Source organism: Scyliorhinus torazame, chromosome 15, assembly GCF_047496885.1.
Source record: "Scyliorhinus torazame isolate Kashiwa2021f chromosome 15, sScyTor2.1, whole genome shotgun sequence".
Lineage (NCBI taxonomy): Eukaryota > Metazoa > Chordata > Chondrichthyes > Carcharhiniformes > Scyliorhinidae > Scyliorhinus > Scyliorhinus torazame.
In genome coordinates, this window is record NC_092721.1 from 186301877 (window position 1) to 186322408 (window position 20532).

At 52.9% G+C, this 20532-nt stretch overlaps 1 protein-coding gene across 1 annotated transcript in view; it reads left to right on the forward strand.

Annotated features, from left to right (window-relative positions):
* The window catches only part of LOC140392066 (SH2 domain-containing protein 1A-like), a 122648-nt gene that overhangs the window by 70515 nt on the left and 31601 nt on the right, over window positions 1-20532 (forward strand). The window contains exon 3 of the mRNA XM_072477289.1: window positions 286-427. Within this exon, the coding sequence (XP_072333390.1) occupies window positions 286-427 (142 nt within the window). The remainder of the gene's footprint in view (window positions 1-285; window positions 428-20532) is intronic.

Consider the following 20532-nt stretch of genomic DNA (forward strand, 5'->3'; position numbering starts at 1 on the left):
TGTTAGGTAGGGAATTCTAGGATCTGGACTCTGAGACCATGAAGGAACAATGACATGTGTCTAAATTGGGATGGGGTGTGGCTTGGAAGGGAATGTGAGGTTATGATATTCCCACACGCTTGCTGCCTTTTCCCTTTTTTAACTGGTGGGAGTTATAGGTTTGTGAGCTACTAGGCTCTGCTAAGTTAACAGCTAAGCTGGCAAACTTGAGGTTCTGAGTGGTTTACACTGCACTACCAGAGTCGACAATCTAATTTATTTTTATTTTATTCTTTCACATGACAGACGTCGAAAGGAGTTCCACCTCGCTTTTTCAGCAGCATGGAAAAACTTATTTTAACTTATGAGGAACCAGATCAAGGTACCGTTGTGCCATTACTGCATCCAGTGGAATATAAAACGTACAAAATCCAAAGTCAGAATGGAGGTGAGAAGGGTAAAATGAGTATGCATTCACGTCAATATAATTTACTCTATTTTCTAGAGTACATTAGTTGTTTTGATGAACTAGTTGCTATCAGATTTAAGAATGTTGTAGGCAAGCACGGCCGCATAGCTGTTTCACAGCATCAGGGACCCGGGTTAGATTCCAGCCCTGACTGTCTATGTGGAGTTTGCACGTTCTCCCCGTGTCTACGTGGTGCTCCAGGCACTTTGTTTTCCACCCATTGTCCGAAGATGTACAGGTTAGGTGGGGTTACGCGCTTACAGGGATAGGGTGAGGGAGTGGACCTAAGTAGGGTGCTGTTTCAGAGAGTCGATGCAGACACAATGGGCCGAGTGGCCTCCTTCTGCCCTGTATGGACTCTATGGAGAAACTAACACTTATTTGGTGCTGTCATATTTCTGAAACTCTTCCATCGTTTTTACGCAGAAAGGGTTAAGATATTAGTGACTTGAATTTTTTAGACTTTGATTCCTAAACTCTGCCCCTTTTGACTCTTCAGTGAATGGAAATTGCTTCACTGTCTGTTCCACTTGAACATTTTGATTCAGTGATTCAGTGGCGACTGGTTGCCCCTCTGCAGCCCAAATATGTGCAAGTTAGGTGGATTGGTCATGCTAAATTGCCCTTAGTGTCCAAAAAGGTTAGGTGGGGTTACTGGGTTACGGGGATAGGGTGGAGGTGTGGGTTTAAGTGGGGTGCTCTTTCCAAGGGCCAGTGCAGACTCGATGGGCCGAATGGCCTCCTTCTTCACTGGAAATTCTACGATTCTAAGTACAGCGGGCATCAAATCCTGGATTTATGAGCATAGGTTCTCAGAAGCTACCTCTTACAGCAGTTTTCGTGCAAAACCAGCACGTCTCATCAGCTGTATGATGGACATCCACGCTCAGTTTGGTGGAAGGACCTATTCAAGATAGTTTGCAGTGTGCCAGCCACTTTGATGTTCTGGATGTCCAGGTTCAAAGCTTGTGTATAGGCAGCTGTTTAATCCAAGTCATCACGTAAGAGACTGAGAGGCAAAGAGTCGTCCCCACCATGAGGCTGACCCACCTCCTGAGATTACTGGAGGCAGGAGCACTGCAACCACCTCTCTTTCAATCCACCTCACAGTGTCGCCCAGAAGCCCCTCCATTACATGCCTGGACATTCTAAACCATGAAGGAGATAGGATTTGGACACATGTTTAATAAGCCACATTACTGCTATCGCTTCTGAACCTCCGGAGGGGTAGTTATTCACTCAGTGACTTACCCGTCTCCAACGTCTTCAGACTTTTAAAACCTAAGCCATTGACCTGGATGTCTTCATTGACCTCCTTGTGTCTCCTACACTTTTTAAACCTTGATGATGGTGAGTCTAGCTGCACCCTAGCCTATGCCCCGAACCTCGCTGAGGTTCGATGTTGAAAACAAAGAAGAGCTTGAGTCTGATCGCTGGTGTTTTACACTTTGATGAGCACAGGAATAAAATGTTCAAAGGAAAGCAAGAAGAAAACCAACGGCCACAAAAAAACGGCAGACTGTTTAATGACATATTGTAATTTTCATTTATTTGATATATGCCCTTAGGACAGAAATTAAGCTGTCATACTCGCGATGGACCAGTTGGAACACACGCACTCTCTTTACTGCATGCTCATTAATGTAATTGTATAGTTTCTTTCTGTGACTTTTGACCACTATAAAGACAAAGTGGGTGCAGGAACAGAGAGACATGAGATTCGCATGTGAAAATCTTTAAAGATAACAGGACAAGATGTTAAGAAAGGGTACAAGATCCGAGGCTTCATAAATAAAGGCATATAGCTCAAAAATCAAGGAGGTTATGATGAATGTTCATAAATCCCTGGTTAGCCCTCAGCTAAGGCATGATGAAGATAATGAATGGCTTAGATAGGGTGGATGTAGGGAAGTTGTTTCCATTAGCAGGGGAGACTAGGACCCAGGGGCACAGCTTTAGAACAGAGATGAGGAGAAATTTCTTCAGCCAGGGAGTGGTGGGTCTGTGGAATTCATTGCCACAGAGGGTGGTGGACGCCGGGACGTTGAGTGTCTTTAAGACAGAAGTTGATAAATTCTTGATTTCTCGAGGAATTAAGGGCTATGGAGAGAGAGCGGGTAAATGGAGTTGAAATCAGTCATGATTGAATGGTGGAGTGGACTCGATGGGCCGAATGGCCTTACTTCCGCTCCTATGTCTTATGGTCTTATGGTCTTATGTCCAATTCTGCCCACCACACTTCAGTAAGGACGCTAAGGCCTTGGAGAGGGTGCACAGGAGATTTAGCAACATGATACCCGGGATGTGGGCCTTCAGTCATGTGAAGAGATTAGGGAAGCTGATGTTGTTATCCTTGGAGTAGAGAAGGCTAAGGGGAAATTTAATAGAAACATTCAAAATTATGAGGTGTTTTTGATAGAGTTCAGTACGAAGTCTTACAACACCAGGTTAAAGTCCAACAGGTTTGTTTCGATGTCACTTTTAACCTGGTGTTGTAAGACTTCGTACTGTGCTCACCCCAGTCCAACACCGGCATCTCCACATCTTTGATAGAGTTGACAGGGAGAAACTGTTTACACTGGCAGGACGGTCAGTAACCAGGGGCGAGATTCTCCGACCCCCCGCCGGGTCGGAGAATCGCCGGGGGCTGGCGTGAATCCCGCCCCTGCCGGTTGCCGAAGTCTCCGGCACTGGATATTCGGCGGGGGCGGGAATCGCGCCGCGCTGGTTGGCGGGCCCCCCCGCACGATTCTCCAGCCCGGATGGGCCGAAGTCCTGCCGCTAAAATGCCTGTCCCGCCGGCATAAATGAAACCACTTATCTTACCGGCGGGACAAGGCGGCGGGGGCGGGCTCCGGGGTCCTGGGGGGGGGGCGATCTGGTTCCGGGGGGTGACCCACGGTGGCCTGGCCCGCGATCGGGGCCCACCGATCTGCGGGCGGGCCTGTGCCGTGGGGGCACTCTTTCCCTTCCGCCTCCGCCACGGTCTCCACCATGGCGGAGGCAGAAGAGACTCCCTCCACTGCGCCTGCGTGGGAAGCTGTCAGCGTCCGATGCGACAACGTGTGTACCAGCCCCGCATGTCCTTCAAGGACCTCCTGGACAGGGCGTGCAGGAGGAGACTCCGGATGAGCCGGGAGACTGTCGCCCACATCTGCCACCTGACGGCTCACCTGGCACCATGTGGGACCGGGGGTGGACATGCCCTCCCGGTGGCTGTCAAGGTGACGGTCGCCCTCAACCTCTTCGCGACGGGGTCGTTCCAGTCGCCGAGTGGGGGCCTGTCCGGCAACTCCCAGCCATTGGTGCACAGGTGCATCCGGGCCGTCACCGGCGCCCTGTACGACATTGCAGGCCGGTACATACAGTTCCCTGTGGACCGCGCCCACCAGCATGCCCGCTCAGCCGGTTTCGCAGCCGTTACCCGGATGCCCATGGTGCAGGGGGCGATCGATGGAGTGCACATCGCCAAGCGGCCCACCTCGGAGGAAAGGACCATGTGCCTAAACAGGAAGGGTACATATTCAATGAACGTGCAGGTGGTCTGTGACCACAGGATGACGATCCTGCACATCTGCGCCAGGTACCCTGGCAGTGTGCATGACTCCTTTATAATGTGCCAATCGTTCATCCATGTTCGAGGGACCCCCCCTCCCCCTTGCGGGGCTGGTTGCTGGGTGACAGGGGTTATCCGTTGCGGTCGTGGCTGATGACGCCTATACAGAGGCCACAGACCAACGCGGAACGCCGCTACAATGATGCCCATGCAGCGACCAGGAGTGTGGTCGAGAGGTCCTTTGGGCCATTGAAGATGCACTTCAGGTGCCTGGACCACTCTGGGGTGGCCCTCCTGTACACGTCGGAGAAGGTCGGCCGCATCGTTGTGGTCCTGCTGTATCCTGCACAACATAGCCCAGCAGAGGGGTGATGTGCTGGAGGAGGAGGAGGAGGACGGTCAGGATGAGGGGAACTCTTCTCCAGATGAGGGGGATGGCGAGGGTGAAGCAGATGCACGGGAAATGGGCGATGGACGTCAACAGCAGGCTGGCCAGCGCCGCCAGCTGGGCCAGCAGGCACGGGTGTCGCTAGTAGCTGCACGTTTCAGCGACCATGGTGGGGGTCAGTAGTGATGGGCATGGGCACAGACAGCAGAGTTCTGGACCTCCCCCACCACAGACCACCCTCACCTCCCCACCACCGACCACCCTCACCTCCCCCACCACCACATCGCCCTCACCTCCCCCACCACCCTCACCTCCCCCACCACCACTTCACCCGTATGCATACCACCCCTCCATGACACATTCACCTGTGGCACAACGGGATGGGGCACACGGTTGATGGCGTAGGCGGGTCTGGTACAAGGCATGGAGGATGATGACAGCCCGCCCTGTGATGGGCTCCGAGCCATACATCGCTCGACAATGTCTGACTCATGGCCACATCAAGACCCTCCTCCTGGGTGGACCCTGCACACGGCCCATACACTTTATCCCATGGCCCTGTCGTATGGCTGGGGGTGGGTTGGCGTAGGAGAACTGTGGGTGTGTGTGGGGGGGGGGGGGGGGGGGGGGGGGGAGGGAGGGAGGGGGCGCGCACAGGTCACATGCACCAAAGCTCATCTTCTAACGCAGCATCCCTCACACACACTGACACACAGTCCCCGCCACACCCCCGCACGCATCGGACAGAGTACAGAGGCAGCTCACATAGCTGTGGAATGTGTTTAATAACAGACGTCCTGTACAGGTGCCCTAGCCCATTTAACTATTCTGTGCCCTGCACCCGTGCCAACTTACTCATCAGTGTCTACCTTTCTGGCCTTATGGGCCCTATGACTACATCTCGGTGTTCCCCCAGACGGTACAGCAGAGCTGGAGGTGGACTCCTGTGATTCCTGCCCTGTGACTAGGGGCTCCTTTGGCGGCCGTTTCCTGGGGCGGCCCGGCCTGGATGGGCCAGGCTGCACCTCGGGCAATTGGGATGGCATGGTGCCACCCTGTTCTGCCCGCTGCCCACCAGATGCACCAGGGATGGTAGGGGGGGAGTCCGAGGTGGTGCGGGGCCCTGCAGGGGGAGTCGGAATGGGCCCCAGCACCTCCTCCTCCCTCCGGGTGCCTGGTGGCCCCCGGGGCTCTCCATGGGATGGGGTTGCGAGCGGATCCAGCACCCGGGAAACCACCATTACCTGGCGCTGCCAGTCCTGGAGGCCCGCGCTGGCATCGACCAGGGTCTGGTCGTTCGCAGCCATGGAGCTCAGGGAGTTTGCCATCCTGTCTGGCTCTGTACAACGGCATCCATCACCCGGGCAATGGCACTGATGCTCTCAGCGATGGCCTGCTGGGACTGGGCCATGGCCTGCTGGGACTGGGCCATGGCCTGCTGGGACTGGGCCATGCCCCTGCTGAGACTGTGGCAGGTTGTTGAGTGCCTCTGCGATGTTCAGCTGGCCCTGGCTCATGGCTGCCTGTGCGACTGCAGCCCTGTCCTGGGCCGCGGAGGATGCGTGCACAGATAGCCCCAGGCCCTGCAAACTCAGTCCCATGCCCGCCACCGTCGCCACCATTGTCTCCACCGCGGACGCCACCCGTGCGGTGTTGGCCTGTGTGGCACTCATGACCGGCACCATTTCCTGTTCCTGGACACGGATACACTTCGGCACTTGCATCTACAGGTTCTGGAAACCGGCCGTCACATTCTCACGCCCCTGGGTCCCTGACTGCATCGGGTCTATGGGTGGGCGGGAGAACTCCAGGAACCCGGGACTCGTCTGGGCGGCAGGTGTTTGCCGGGCCTGGGCTGCCCTCCGACCGTCCGGCCCCTCGGCTGCTCCTACCTCCACCTGCTGTACCGGATCGGCTGTGTGGTGCGCACCAGTTAGTGTCCCAGAAGCCTCACAACTAAAATGACCAACCGAGGTGAGAATATCTGCGGTGGCGGAGGGTGCAGGGGACAGCTGTGATGCAACCTCGGTGTCTTCATCGGACCTGCGGTCGGGTTGGATCTATGTTGGCATGGGTGCACAGGGCACACGGCCAACGCGGCTTGCATGGGTGGCTGCAGCCATGCGGGTCACGGCTGTGGTTGTACTGCCGCCCTGGGGAGGGGGTGGTTGTCGCACAGATGGGGGGGTAGGTGGGTTGGTGCCATGGGCACATTGCTGGGCACTCACCCTGGCTGCCCTCAGTAGGTCGTTGAGCTTTTTGCGACACTGCTCGCCAGTCCTGGGTGTCACCGTGATGGCACTGACGGCCGTGCTCCCTTTACAGATGCCGGGCCACGTTGTGTGGGACCCTCTGGCCGGGTCCAAGGTACAGATGCTCCCTCCTCTTCTTGAGGACGTCCAGGACGTCTCCAGGTCATGGTCGGTGAACCTGGGCGCTGCTTGGCATGGCGCCATGATGCTCCATCGGCGGCCTGTTCGCTCCATTCGCCTTATGTGCGACGCGGCGTCGCGTCGATTGCGTGGCGCCACATCTCTGATGCTGCTCTGAGGCCACGCCCCCGTGCCTCCCGCCGTGCCCCTGCTAGCCGCCTTGTATGGTGCAGAATGGGGTCCCGGAGTGGGCGCCAACCGCGGAGTGAAACACTCCCGGTTTGACGCCGCTGCCGACATTCTGCCGTCGGAGCAGAGAATCGCGCCCCTTAAACCTGTTAAACCATTTCCCAATAGGTATAACTATTCTTTGCATTATGTAGTTATCTTCTACTGACTGCAGTTTGGTATAGTCCTTCCTCGTCTCCAACTTATTCTTGACACAGTTGTGTCACTATTAACTCTGTTTATTTGAACTTGTCAGAAACTTCTGTTAATTACAAATAAATTGTGACGGTAAGGTGAGTTATTATTAGTACATGCTGGTGGGAAACAGAATTTGAGTTAGTGGTTGATTGCTTGTGGTCACACATAGGCAGCACAAGAGCTCCAGATGTGAGGTGAGAGTGACTGCCCTTGACATCAAGGCAGCATTTGACCGAGTATGGCATAAAGGAGCCCTATGGGAGTCAATGGGAATCAGGGGTAAATTCTCCACTGGTTGGAATCATTCCTAGCACAAAGGAAGAAGGTGTAGTTGTTGGACGTCAATCATCTCAGCTCCAGGACATCATTTCAGGAGTTTCTCAGGGCCCAACCATTTCAGCTGCTTCATTAATGACCTTCTTTCTAACATAAAGTCAGATGTGCAGATGTTCGCTGATGATTGCACAATGATCAACACCATTTGCAACTCCTCAGACACTGAAGCATTCCAAATGCAGCAAGACCTGGACAATATCCAGGCTTGGGCTGACAAATGGCAAGTAATAATAAGGGAGAATCAACCATCGCCCCTTGACCTTAATTGGATTTACCATCACTGAATCCCCCACTATGAATAACCTGGGGGTTACCATTGACCCAAAACTGAATTGGACTAGCCATGTTAATACTGTAGTGACAAGAGCAGGTCAGAGTCTAGGAATCCTGCAGCAAGTGACTCACCTTTTGACTCCCCAAAGCCTGCCCACCACCTACAAGGTACGATGGAATATTCTCCACCTGGCGGGATGAGTGCAGCTCCAACAACACTCAAGAAGCTCGACACCATCCTGGACAAAGCAGCCCACTTGATTGGCATCACTTCCACAAACATTCACTCCCTCCATCACCGGCTCACAACGGCAGCAGTATGTAACGAAAGAGAAAATGCTGGAAAATCTCAGCAGGTCTGGCAGCATCTGTAGGGGGAGAAAAGAGCTAACGTTTCGAGTCCGATGACTCTTTGTCAAAGCTGGCAGCAGTATGTACCAAGATGCACTTCAGGAACGCCCCAAGATTCCTTAGGCAGCACCTTCCAAACCTACGATCACTACCATCGAGAAGGACAAGGACAACAGATACATGGGAACATGTACCTGCTTGGCAGTTCCTCTCCAAATCACTCACCTAATCCTGACTTGTAAATATATCGCCGTTCCTTCACTGTTACTGGGTCAGAATCCTGGAACTCCCTCCCTAGTAGCACAGTGGGTGTACCTACACCACATGTACTGCAGCGGTTCAAGAAGGCAGCTCACCACCACCTTCTCAAGGGGCAATTAGGGATGGGCAAGAAATGCTCCCCGAGCCTGCGAAGCCCATATCCTAAAAAAATCAATTCAAAAGAGGCACTGCTGACAAATGGCAAACTTCAGGGCCAGTGTAACCCTGTCCACTTCCTGGAAACTGGGCAGGTGTGTGGTTAAAATCGCCTGCTGAAGTTCTCATTTCATCCAACGGTTTTGCATTGATGTGAAGCAGCACACAGTACACATCACTGCAAATGTAGCAGAGTGCCTCGGATGTTAGTGCCCCACTGGTTCAAGGAGGGGGCTCACCATCAACTCCTTGAGAGCTATTAGAATGAGCAACCTGAGCAGCAACGCTCACATCCCATGACCCAAAAGGAAAAAAATGACACAACAGCATATTCCAATGCCAACTTGTAATATCAAAGTTGATGTTACTTTTTTTTATTCCTTCATGGGATGTGGGCATCGCTGGCTGGGTAGCATTTATTGCCCTCTCCAAGGGCATTTAAGAGTCAATCACGTTGCTTTTTTAAAAAAAAAAGTGTTTTTATTGGGTTTTCACATTTTATATTTCACAACTCTGTGATAGAGTTTTTCGAGGCAGTCACAACTATGATTGATGCAGGTAGGGCAGTGGATGTTGTCTATATGGACTTCAGTAAGGCCTTTGACAAGGTCCCTCATGGCAGACTGGTACAAAAGGTGAAGTCACACGGGATCAGGGGTGAGCTGGCAAGATGGATACAGAACTGGCTAGATCACAGAAGGCAGAGAGTAGCAATGGAAGGGTGCTTTTCTGATTGGAGGGCTGTGACTAGTGGTGTTCTGCAGGGATCAGTGCTGGGACCTTTGCTGTTTGTAGTATATATAAACGATTTGGAGGACAATGTAACTGGTCTGATTAGAAAGTTTGCAGACGATACAAAGGTTGGTGGAATTGCGGAGAGCGATGAGGACTGTCAGAGGATACAGCAGGATTTAGATCGTTTGGAGACTTGGGCGGAGAGATGGCAGATGGAGTTTAATCCGGACAAATGTGAGGTAATGCATTTTGGAAGGTCTAATACAGGTAGGGAATATACAGTGAATGGTAGAACCCTTAAGAGTATTGACAGTCAGAGAGATCTAGGTGTACAGGTCCACAGGTCACTGAAAGGGGCAACACAGGTGGAGAAGGTAGTCAAGAAGGCATACGACATGCTTGCCTTCATTGGCCGGGGCATTGAGTATAAGAATTGGCAAGTCATGTTGCAGCTGTATAGAACCTTAGTTAGGCCACACTTGGAGTATAGTGTTCAATTCTGGTCACCACACTACCAGAAGGATGTGGAGGCTTTAGAGAGGGTGCAGAAGAGATTTACCAGGATGTTGCCTGGGATGGAGGGCATTAGCTATGAGGAAAGGTTGAATAAACTTGGTTTGTTCTCACTGGAACGAAGGAGGTTGAGGGGCGACCTGATAGATGTCTACAAAAGTATGAGGGGCACAGACAGAATGGATAGTCAGAGACTTTTTCCCAGGGTGGAGTGGTCAATTACCAGGGGGCATAGGTTTAAGGTGCGAGGGGCAAAGTTTAGAGGAGATGTACGAGGCAAGTTTTTTACACAGAGAGTAGTGGGTGCCTGGAACTCGCTGCTGGAGGAGGTGGTGGAAGCAGGGACGATAGTGACATTTAAGGGGCATCTTGACAAATACATGAATAGGATGGGAATAGAGGGATACGGACCCTGGAAGTGCAGAAGATTTTAGTTTAGACGGGCAGCATTGTTGGCGCAGGCTTGGAGAGCCGAAGGGCCTGTTCCTGTGCTGTACTTTACTTTGTTCTTTTATATGTTACACTTTACATAACCGCACCGACCAGAGAGAGAAAATAAACAAAACAACAACAAAAACAAGCAAGAAATAAAAGGAGGTGAAAAGACAGACAGATGTCAGTACGGATATTTGCATTATACAATTGCTTTCCGTTCTGCTCTGGCCCCTTTGACTAGCACACCCTTGTTGTGGTTCCCAGTTTGGCTCGGGCTTGTACTTACAGATATCTGTGTACAGCTTTAGTCCCTGGTCCCTGTCAATTTCCTTTTTTAAAAAAATAATTTTTATTAAAGGTTTTCATAAAATATCAATAACAAAATGAGAAAGAAAAAAGAACCCAACAGGGTTAAGTACAAAACACAATCTAAAAAAGCAACCCCCCAAACCCCTCCCCCCCTGTACATAAATAATAAATTAACATTAACACCCCGACTTAACACAACAGGTGTATACACCCCCTCAGACCCTTCCAGTGTAAATAACATAAACAAAAATAAAGTAACCCCCCCCTCCACCCCCTCCCCCCCCCGAGCTGCTGCTGCCATTGACCAATGTCTAGTGTTCTGCCAGAAAGACTAAGAACGGTTGCCACCGCCTAAAGAACCCTTGTACCGACCCTCTCAAGGCGAATTTCACCCTCTCTAATTTAACGAATCCTGCCATATCGCTGATCCAGGATTCCACACTTGGGGGCCTCGTATCTTTCCACTGAAGGAGAATCCTCCGCCGGGCTACTAGGGACGCAAAGGCCAGAATTCCAGCCTCTTTCGCCTCCTGCACTCCCGGCTCCTCTGCCACCCCAAATATTGCGAGCCCCCAGCCCGGTTTGACCCTGGACTCCTACCACCCTCGACACCGTCCTCGCTACGCCCTTCCAAAATTCCTCCAGCGCTGGACATGCCCAGAACATATGGGTGTGATTTGCTGGGCTCCCTGAGCACCTAACACACCTGTCCTCACCCCCAAAGAACCTGCTCATCCTTGTCCCGGTCATGTGTGCCCTGTGCAGCACCTTAAACTGTATGAGGCTGAGCCTCGCGCATGAAGAGGAAGAGTTCACCCTCCCGAGGGCATCTGCCCACGTCCCCTCTTCGATCTTCTCTCCCAACTCCTCCTCCCACTTACCTTTCAACTCCACCACCGAGGCCTCCTCCTCCTGCATCACCTGGTAAGTTTCCGAGATCTTCCCCAATCCCACCCACCCCCCCGAGAGCACCCTGTCTGGTACTGTGTGTGGCAGTAGCCGTGGGAATTCCACCACCTGCCGCCTGGCAAACGCCCTTACCTGTAAGTACCTGAAGGTGTTCCCCGGGGGGGAGCCCGTACTTCTCCTCCAGCTCACCCAAGCTCGCGAACTTCCCGTCCACAAACAGGTCCCCTAACTTTTGTATGCCTGCCCTGTGCCACCCCGAAAACCCTCCACCTGTTCTTCCTGGGGCAAACCGGTGGTTTCCCCGTAATGGGGTCCACGCCGAGGCTCTAACTTCCCCCCTATGCCGCCTCCACTGCCCCCAAATTTTGAGGGCCGCCACCACCACCGGGCTTGTGGTATACCTCCTTGGAGGGAGCGGCAGCGGCGCTGTTGCCAGCGCCCCCAGACTCGTACCCACACAGGACGCCGTCTCCAGCCTCTTCCATGCAGCCCCCTCCTCCTCCATCACCCACTTGCGCACCATTGCCGCATTGGCGGCCCAGTAGTACCCACAGAGGTTGGGCAGCGCCAGCCCCCCCCTATCTCTACTCCGCTCCAGGAACACCCTTCTCACCCTCGGTGTCCCTCGCGCCCACACAAACCCCATTATACTCCTGTTAACCCGCCTGAAAAAAGCCTTCGGGATAAACACGGGGAGGCACTGGAACAGGAACAAAATCCTTGGGAGCACCGTCATTTTGATTGACTGCACCCTACCCGCCAGGGACAGCGGCAACGCGTCCCACCTCTTGAACCCCTCCTCCATTTGCTCCGCCAGCCTTGTAAAGTTAAGCCTATGCAGGGCCCCCCAGCTCCTGGCCACCTGGACCCCCAAATATCTGAAACTCCTCTCCGCCCTTTTCAGTGGGAGCTCGCCACTCCCCCTCTCCTGGTCCCCTAGCTGAACTACGAACAGCTCGCTCTTCCCCATATTGAGCTTGTACCCCGAAAAGTCCCCGAATTCCCTAAGCATCCTCATTACCTCTGGCATTCCTCCTACCGGGTCCGCCACATACAGCAGCAGGTCGTCCGCATAAAGCGACACCCTGTGCTCCTCCCCACCCCGCACCAACCCCCTCCAGTTCCTCGACTCTCTCAGTGCCATAGCCAGGGGTTCAATTGCCAGTGCGAAGAGCAGGGGGGACAGGGGACACCCCTGTCTCGTCCCTCGGTGCAACCGAAAGTACTCGGACCTCCTCCTATTTGTGGCCACACTCACCATCGGGACCTCGTACAACAGCCTAACCCACCTGACAAACCCCTCCCCAAACCCGAACCTCTTCAGCACCTCCCACAGGTACCCCCACTCTACCCTATCGAAAGCTTTCTCAGCGTCCATCGCCACCACTATCTCCGCCTCCCCCTCCCTCGCTGGCATCATGATAACGTTCAAAAGCCTCCGCACATTCGTGTTCAACTGTCTCCCCTTCACAAACCCCGTCTGGTCTTCATGGATGATCTGTGGCACACAATCCTCAATCCTCGTGGCTAAGACCTTCGCCAGCACCTTGGCATCTACATTTAGCAAGGAAATCGGTCTGTAAGACCCACATTGCAGGGGATCCTTGTCCCGCTTCAGGATCAAGGAGATCAGTGCCTGGGACATCGTCGGGGGAAAGCCCCCCCCTCCCTTGCCTCATTAAAGGTCCTAACTAACAGCGGGCCCAACAGGTCCATATATTTTTTATAGAACTCGACCGGGAAACCGTCCGGCCCCGGTGCCTTCCCCGCCTGCATGCTTCCTATCCCTTTGATGAGCTCCTCCAGCCCAATCGGGGCCCCCAGTCCCGCCACCAGTCCCTCTTCCATCTTTGGAAACCTCAATTGGTCCAGGAAACGGCCCATCCCTCCCTCCTCCCGTGGGGGCTCGGATCGGTACAATTCCTCGTAAAAGTCCCTGAAGACCCCATTGATGCCAACCCCACTCCGCACCACGCTCCCTCCCCTGTCCTTAACTCCCCCGATCTCCCTAGCTGCGTCCCGCTTCCGAAGCTGATGCGCCAGCATCCGGCTTGCCTTTTCCCCATACTCGTAGACCGCCCCCTGGGCCTTCCTCCACTGCACCTCCGCCTTCCTGGTGGTCACCAGGTCGAATTCGGCCTGGAGGCTGCGCCTCTTCCTCAACAATCCTTCCTCAGGTTCTTCCGCATACCTCCTGTCTACCCTCACCATCTCCCCCACCAGCCTCTCCCTCTCCCCCGCTCCCTCCGCTCCTTGTGGGCCCTGATGGAGATCAGCTCTCCCCTCACCACCGCCTTCAGTGCCTCCCATACCATCCCCACTCGGACCTCCCCGTTGCCGTTGGTCTCCAAGTACCTCTCTATACTTCCTCGGACCCGCTCGCTCACCTCCTCGTCCGCCAACAGCCCCACCTCCAAGCGCCACAGCGGGCGCTGGGCCCTCTCCTCCCCCATCTCCAAGTCCACCCAATGCGGGGCGTGGTCCAAAATGGCTATTGCTGAATACTCGGTATCCTCTACTCTCGCTAACAGCGCCCTACTCAAAATGAAAAAGTCGATTCGAGAATAAGCCTTATGGACATGTGAGAAGAATGAAAATTCCCTAGCCCCCAGCCTTGCAAATCTCCAAGGGTCCACCCCTCCCATTTGGTCCATAAATCCCCTCAACACTCTAGCCGCCGCCGGCTTCCTACCCGTCCTAGACCTGGAGCGATCCAGTGCAGGATCTAACACCGTGTTAAAGTCTCCCCCCATTATCAGGCCCCCCACTTCCAAGTCTGGGATCCGACCCAACATACGCCGCATAAAACCCGCATCGTCCTAGTTCGGAGCATACACATTGACCAGTACCACCCTCTCTCCCTGCAACTTACCATTATGTACCTACCGCCATTATCTGCCACAATGCTCGACGCCTCGAATGACACCTTCGTTCCCACCAAGATCGCCACCCCTCGATTTTTGGCATCTAGCCCCGAGTGAAACACCTGACCTACCCACCCTTTCCTCAGTCTTACCTGGTCTGCCACCTTCAGGTGTGTCTCCTGGAGCATAACCACATCCGCCTTGAGCCCCTTCAGGTGCGCGAACACGCGGGCCCGCTTAACCGGCCCATTCGGTCCCCTTACATTCCAGGTTATCAGCCGGATTAGGGGGCTACCCGCCCCCCTCCCCCGCCGACTAGCCATGACCCCTCCTCGGCCAGCCACGCGCCCGCACCCCACACCCGGCCTGTTCCCCACAGCGGCATACCCCTGTCTCGACCCACCCCCCACTCGCTCCAGCTCCTCCTTGACCTTAGCAGCAGCAACTCCATCCCCCCCCCTAGCTGGTTTACTCCCCCCATTGCACTTCCGCAAGTCAGATGACTCCTGCTGACCCCGGCCACTTCCGCCTCCCCTTCGACTCCTCCCATTGTGTGGCACACCCTCCTCTCCCGCTCCCCATTCACAGGCTCTCCCCCTCCGTTCTAAGCGCGGGAAACAATCCTCGCTTCCCCGCCCCGGTCCCGTCCCCCCCAGTCTTCGGCGCGGGAAAAAAATCTCGCGCTCTCCACCTTCCAGGCCCCGCCACCAACCAAAACAGTGCTAACCCGCCCCATCCACCCTCCCCAACCCGAAAGAGAAAAACACAGAGAAAAAGAAACCCAAAACAATGCAAAGGCACCCCCCCGAACCAAAAATAGGCATAACATATCCACCGCAGTCCCCAATCGCCCATCCCGACCCTCAGTCTGTGTCCAGCTTCTCGGCCTGAACACGGCCCACGCCTCCTCCGGAGACTCAAAATAATGGTGCCGGTCCTTGTAGGTAACCCACAATCGCGCCGGCTGCAACATGCCAAACTTCACCGTCTTCCTGTGCAGCACCACCTTTGCTCGATTGTACCCAGCCCTCCTCTTCGCCACCTCCGCACTCCAGTCCTGATATATCCGAACCTCCGCGTTTTCCCACCTGCTGCTCCTCTCCTTCTTGGCCCACCTGAGCACACACTCCCGATTGACGAACCGATGGAACCGCACCAGCACCGCCCGCGGAGGCTCGTTAGCCTTGGGCCTCCTCGCCAACACTCTATGGGCCCCTTCCAGCTCCAGGGGCCCCTGGAAGGACCCCACTCCCATCAGCGAGTTTAACATGGTGACCACATAGGCCCCCACGTCCGGCCCCTCCAGCCCCTCCGGGAGGCCGAGAATCCGCAGATTCTTCCGCCTCGACCGATTCTCCATCTCCTCGAACCGCTCCTGCCATTTCTTGTGGAGCGCCTCGTGCGCCTCCACCTTTACCGCCAGGACTAAGATCTCGTCCTCATTGACAGAGATCTTTTGTTGAGCCTCTCGGATCGCCACCCCCTGGGCAGTCTGTGTCTCCAGCAGCTTATCAATAGAAGCCTTCATTGGCTCTAGCAGGTCGTTTTTAATCTCTCTGAGGCAGTGCTGGATACCCTCCTGTTGCTCCTCCGCCCACTGCCTCCACGCTGCCTGGTCTCCGCCCGCCGCCATTTTGTCCTTCTTCCCTCCCTTCTTCTGGTCCACCACCACCTTTTTTGTCACCCCGCTGCTAGTTAAAGCCATATACTGACGGGGAACTATTATTAACTCCTTCCCACACCGGGAAACGTCGAAAAAGTGCCCTTGGGGGCCCTGAAAAGAACCCAAAAGTCTCGAGAGGGAATCCTTTTGGCAGTGTTCGCTTCACCAATCTGCCCCAAAATGTCCGTGGAAACTCCTGAAAAAGGCCTGAGAGTCCGTTCCAGGACTGCTGACTTATGGCTTGTAGATGGTGGACAGGCATTGTGGAGTCAGGAGGTGTATTACTAGAGTTACTAGTTGCATAATTCCCAACATCTGACTTGCTCTTGTAGCCATAATATTTATATGGTTAGTCCAGTTTAGTTTCCGGTCAATGGTAACCCCCAGGATGCCAATAATTGGGGAATCCATCTGTCATTTGTAAGATTTAACCTCTATAATTTTGAGGAAAGGACCATCCTAGAAGGTGGATAGAAAAGCATGGCTCAGTAGGAGGCCATTTAACCACTCGAGTCTGGGCATGCTCTTTCAAAAAGCAAACCAATTAGTCCCACTCATTCTCCATATCCCTGTCATTTATTTACTCCTTCCAAATGCTTATCCAATTCCCTTTTGAAAACTACTATTGAATTTGTTTCCACCACTTTGTCAGAAAGAGCATTGCAACCATTCATTGCAAAAGAATAGTTTTTCCTCATGTTGCCTCCGTTCTTTTGTCAATCACCTTGAACTTGTGTCTTCCGGCTCTCACCCCTTCAGCTATTGGAAACAGTTTCTACTTATTCTCTCTATCTAAATGTTTCATGATATGACTTATTTATTTAGTTGTAAAATATATTTTATTCTGACACACTCAAACACATAAACTTAGTACAAAATAAGCATGGCACATACAGTTTGTTCAATTTTTCCCCCTTTTAGCTCCAACTCCCCTGTCCTCCCCACTCCGGCCCCTATAAACAGTTCCTCAAACATGGACAGATGCTGCCAACCTCCAGTTCACTAATATCCGTCGCTGGGCAATCAGAGAGGCGAAGTCTACGACATTGGCCCCCTTCCCCACCTGCAGCCCCGGCACCTCCAACAAGCCAAGATCGCCATCATAGGTATACATCTTGACCCCTGCCATTCCCGACACACTCTCGAACACCACCTCCCAAAAGCTACCCAGCTTTGCACAGTCCCAGAACAGGTGAACATGGTTCTCCAGCCCTCTCCCACACTTTTCCCACATATCCTCTACTCCCGGGAAGAACCCAACCATCTGGGCCCGAGTCATATGGACCCCATGTACCACCTTAAACTGTATGAGGCTCATCCTCGCACAAGAGGAGGTTGAGCTGATTCGATGTATTGTTACACTCCAGACTTACAGCTCTGATTGATCCACCCGAGGCTCCAGCGCGCAGTTAAAAGCCCCACCCATGATCAATTGGTGGGAATCCAAATCAGGGGTAGGCCCCAACAACATCTTCATAAAGTCCACATTGTCCCAGTTGGGTGTGTACACATTCACTAACACCACCGGGGCCCCCTCTAATACCCCGCTTGCCATTACAAACCTGCCTCTGGGTTCTGCACCTCCCTGGCTACCACAAACACTGCCTTCTTGCTAAACAAGATCGCGACCCCCCCTTGACTTTGAATCAAACCCCAAGTGGAACGTTTGCCCCACCCAACCATTCCACAGCTGCATCTGGTCCTTCACCTCCGCCTTCAAGCTCTTCAGGTGCGCGAACACCCGGGACCATTTGATCGGATCATTTAACCCACGTACATTCCATGTTACAATCCTCACTGGGGTGTTCTGCCTTCCCCTTCTACTAAGACCTGCCATCACCACCCAGCCCAAACCCTGCCCAGACCTCCAACCTCTTGCTAGTCTGGGCCCATGCAAAATGGCCACCCCTCAGGTCTCACCCCGACTCAACCAACATACCAACAGCGTAGCCAATCCACTCCCTTCCCCCCAAGCCACTCCCCACCCTTCCCCCCACCACTCAGGCTAAACCCCACTCTGCGTCTGTTCACTAACATCACCTTTTAGCATGGCGACTCCCAACTGGAGGCTCAAACAATGGTCCCACCTAAGCCTTCTCACCTACCCATCCCCCCATTCCGCTTGCGCTGCCACATCCCCTCTTTGACCCATCCCCATATCCCCCCCTTACCAACCCATCACCCAACTGCAACCTTCATGTCCCATACCCAAAGCACATTGTGCAAAATCACCCATTCCAGTAAGACAACCTCTAACGAAGCCCCCATGAACAATATTATCAATTACAAGAACCCGCGTAAACACAAACATAACCATTCATAAACCATACAAAAGGTACAAAAGGCAAAGCAAATTACAAAAGGGACAAAGGGTACATAAGGTGCAAACATCTCAAAAGTTCCAGATGGTACAAAGTCCCCTCCTCAACCCTCCCCCACCTATGCTCCTTAACAAAGCCATTCACCTCCTCCGGTGTCAAGAAATAATATTCCCGCCCCGTGAAAGTTACCCAACATTTAGCCAGGTACAGCACTCCAAACCGAACCTTGCTCCGATAGAGCTGCCTGAGCTGCATTAAACCCCGCCCATCTCTTGGCCATGTCAGCATCAATGCCCTGGTAGATCCGGACCTGATTTCCTTCCTAGCTGCAGTCCCGGGTCGCCCTGGCCCACCTCAAAACCTTTTGTTTGTCCTGGAATTTGTGCACACGCTCAATGACACCCACGGTGGCTCCCCAGCCCTTGTCTTCTGCCACAAGGACCTGTGGGCATGATCCACATCCGGGGCCTTGTTGCCAACCTCCACCAACTTGGCGAACATTTTTGTGTCGTAGCCCGTGGCACTCCTCCTCTCCACTCCCACCGGCAGGTCCACGATGTGAAGATTTTGCCGCCAAGATCGATTCTCTTGATCATCCGCCCGTACACACAGCACCTTACAGACATAACCCAGGATCGGCATCTCCGCCTTCAATGACACAATCTGGTCACTCTGCAGCTTTATTCATCCCTGGAACCATTCTAATAAATCTCTACTGTACCCGCTCCAAAACCTTCACACCCCTCCTGAAGTGTCCTGCCCAGAATTGAACACAATGTCCCAAGTGGGATCAACTGGTGTTTTCTATAGATTTAGAATATCTTCCTGACCTTTCCAATCTATTCACCCTACCCCCGTTAAACTACCTACAACCCACATTACCTTGCGAGCCCTCATTTTAGCTGACGTGGTTTATAAAGTTCACTAGCCTCAGGTACTGTCCCTTCCACTTTCAAAACACCTCTCCTAAAGAAAACAACTCTCTATCTCTACATGTTGTAGACTCCAGTGCCCATCACTCCTGTTTTTGAATCTCTCCAGTCAGGATTCTATCAGTGGACTGAAACAGCTCCTAAACAAGTCGCAGTAGTTTCCTCTGTGACGGTGACTGGGGTGCATTGATCTTCCTGCAACGTTTGACCTATTCCCACCATTCCATCCTTTTTATATTTCATCCATCCAACTATAAGACCATAAGACACAGGAGCAGAATTAGGCCACTCGGCCCATCGAGTCCGCTCCGCCATTCAATCATGGCTGATATTTTCTCATCCCCATTCTCCTGCCTACTCCCCATAACCCCTGATCCCCTTATTAATCAAGGGATCACCATATTAATCAAGAAAAGCTCAGTGAGGTTTCCCTCACTTGGTCCCAGACTTACCTATTTGATCGTAGCTGGAGCTTCTCCGACAATGTCATCTCTTTCCACCCGTGTACATGCTAGCTTCCACATGCATGTGGATTGTGCTCCCCCCAGCTCTACCCTTTCTACCTCCTCTCACTGTATCCACCTCCTCTGTATAGCTGACTGGTTTATAGGGGCCCGGTTTAGCTCACTTGGCTATACAGCTGGTTTGTGATGTAAAGCAAGGGCAACAGTGTGGGTTCCTGTACCGGCTGAGGTTATTCATGAAGGCCCTACTTTCTCAACCTTGCCCCTCGCCTGAGGTGTGGTGATCCTCAGGTAAAATCACCACCAGCCTATGGTCATCCGGGACTATGGCGACTTTGCCTTACCTTATAGCTGGCCTCACCATCTGAGGTCAGGTCTTAGCTGAAGCGTAAACTCCTTCAGTTCGATATATTAAAACAGCACCATTATCATCTCGCTCCCTAATCACTGTCTCGAGCTGAACCAAATTGCAATCTCAGTGTCCTGTTCAACCCCGAGCGGAGCTTTCAGTCGCAAAGTGCCTAATTGATACTACATTGGATAAATTATACATGTTATAAATTTTCAAACTGTAACACAGCTTCAAAAGGGAATGAGGTGCACGTTTATTCATTAAAAAATGGCCTGGGTTCAATAACGCGCTCTCATAGCACAAACCATCTGCATGTATAAAAGAACAGTAACAATCGCCCGAGGATCAGTTATTCATCTCCTTTAACAAAAATGGAGCTGTTTATATTTAGTTTTGGGAACTGTTCCAGTGAAGGCTTTCAAAGTAGTACTTTTTGAATGAAATTCCACACAATCGCAATCAGTGGTC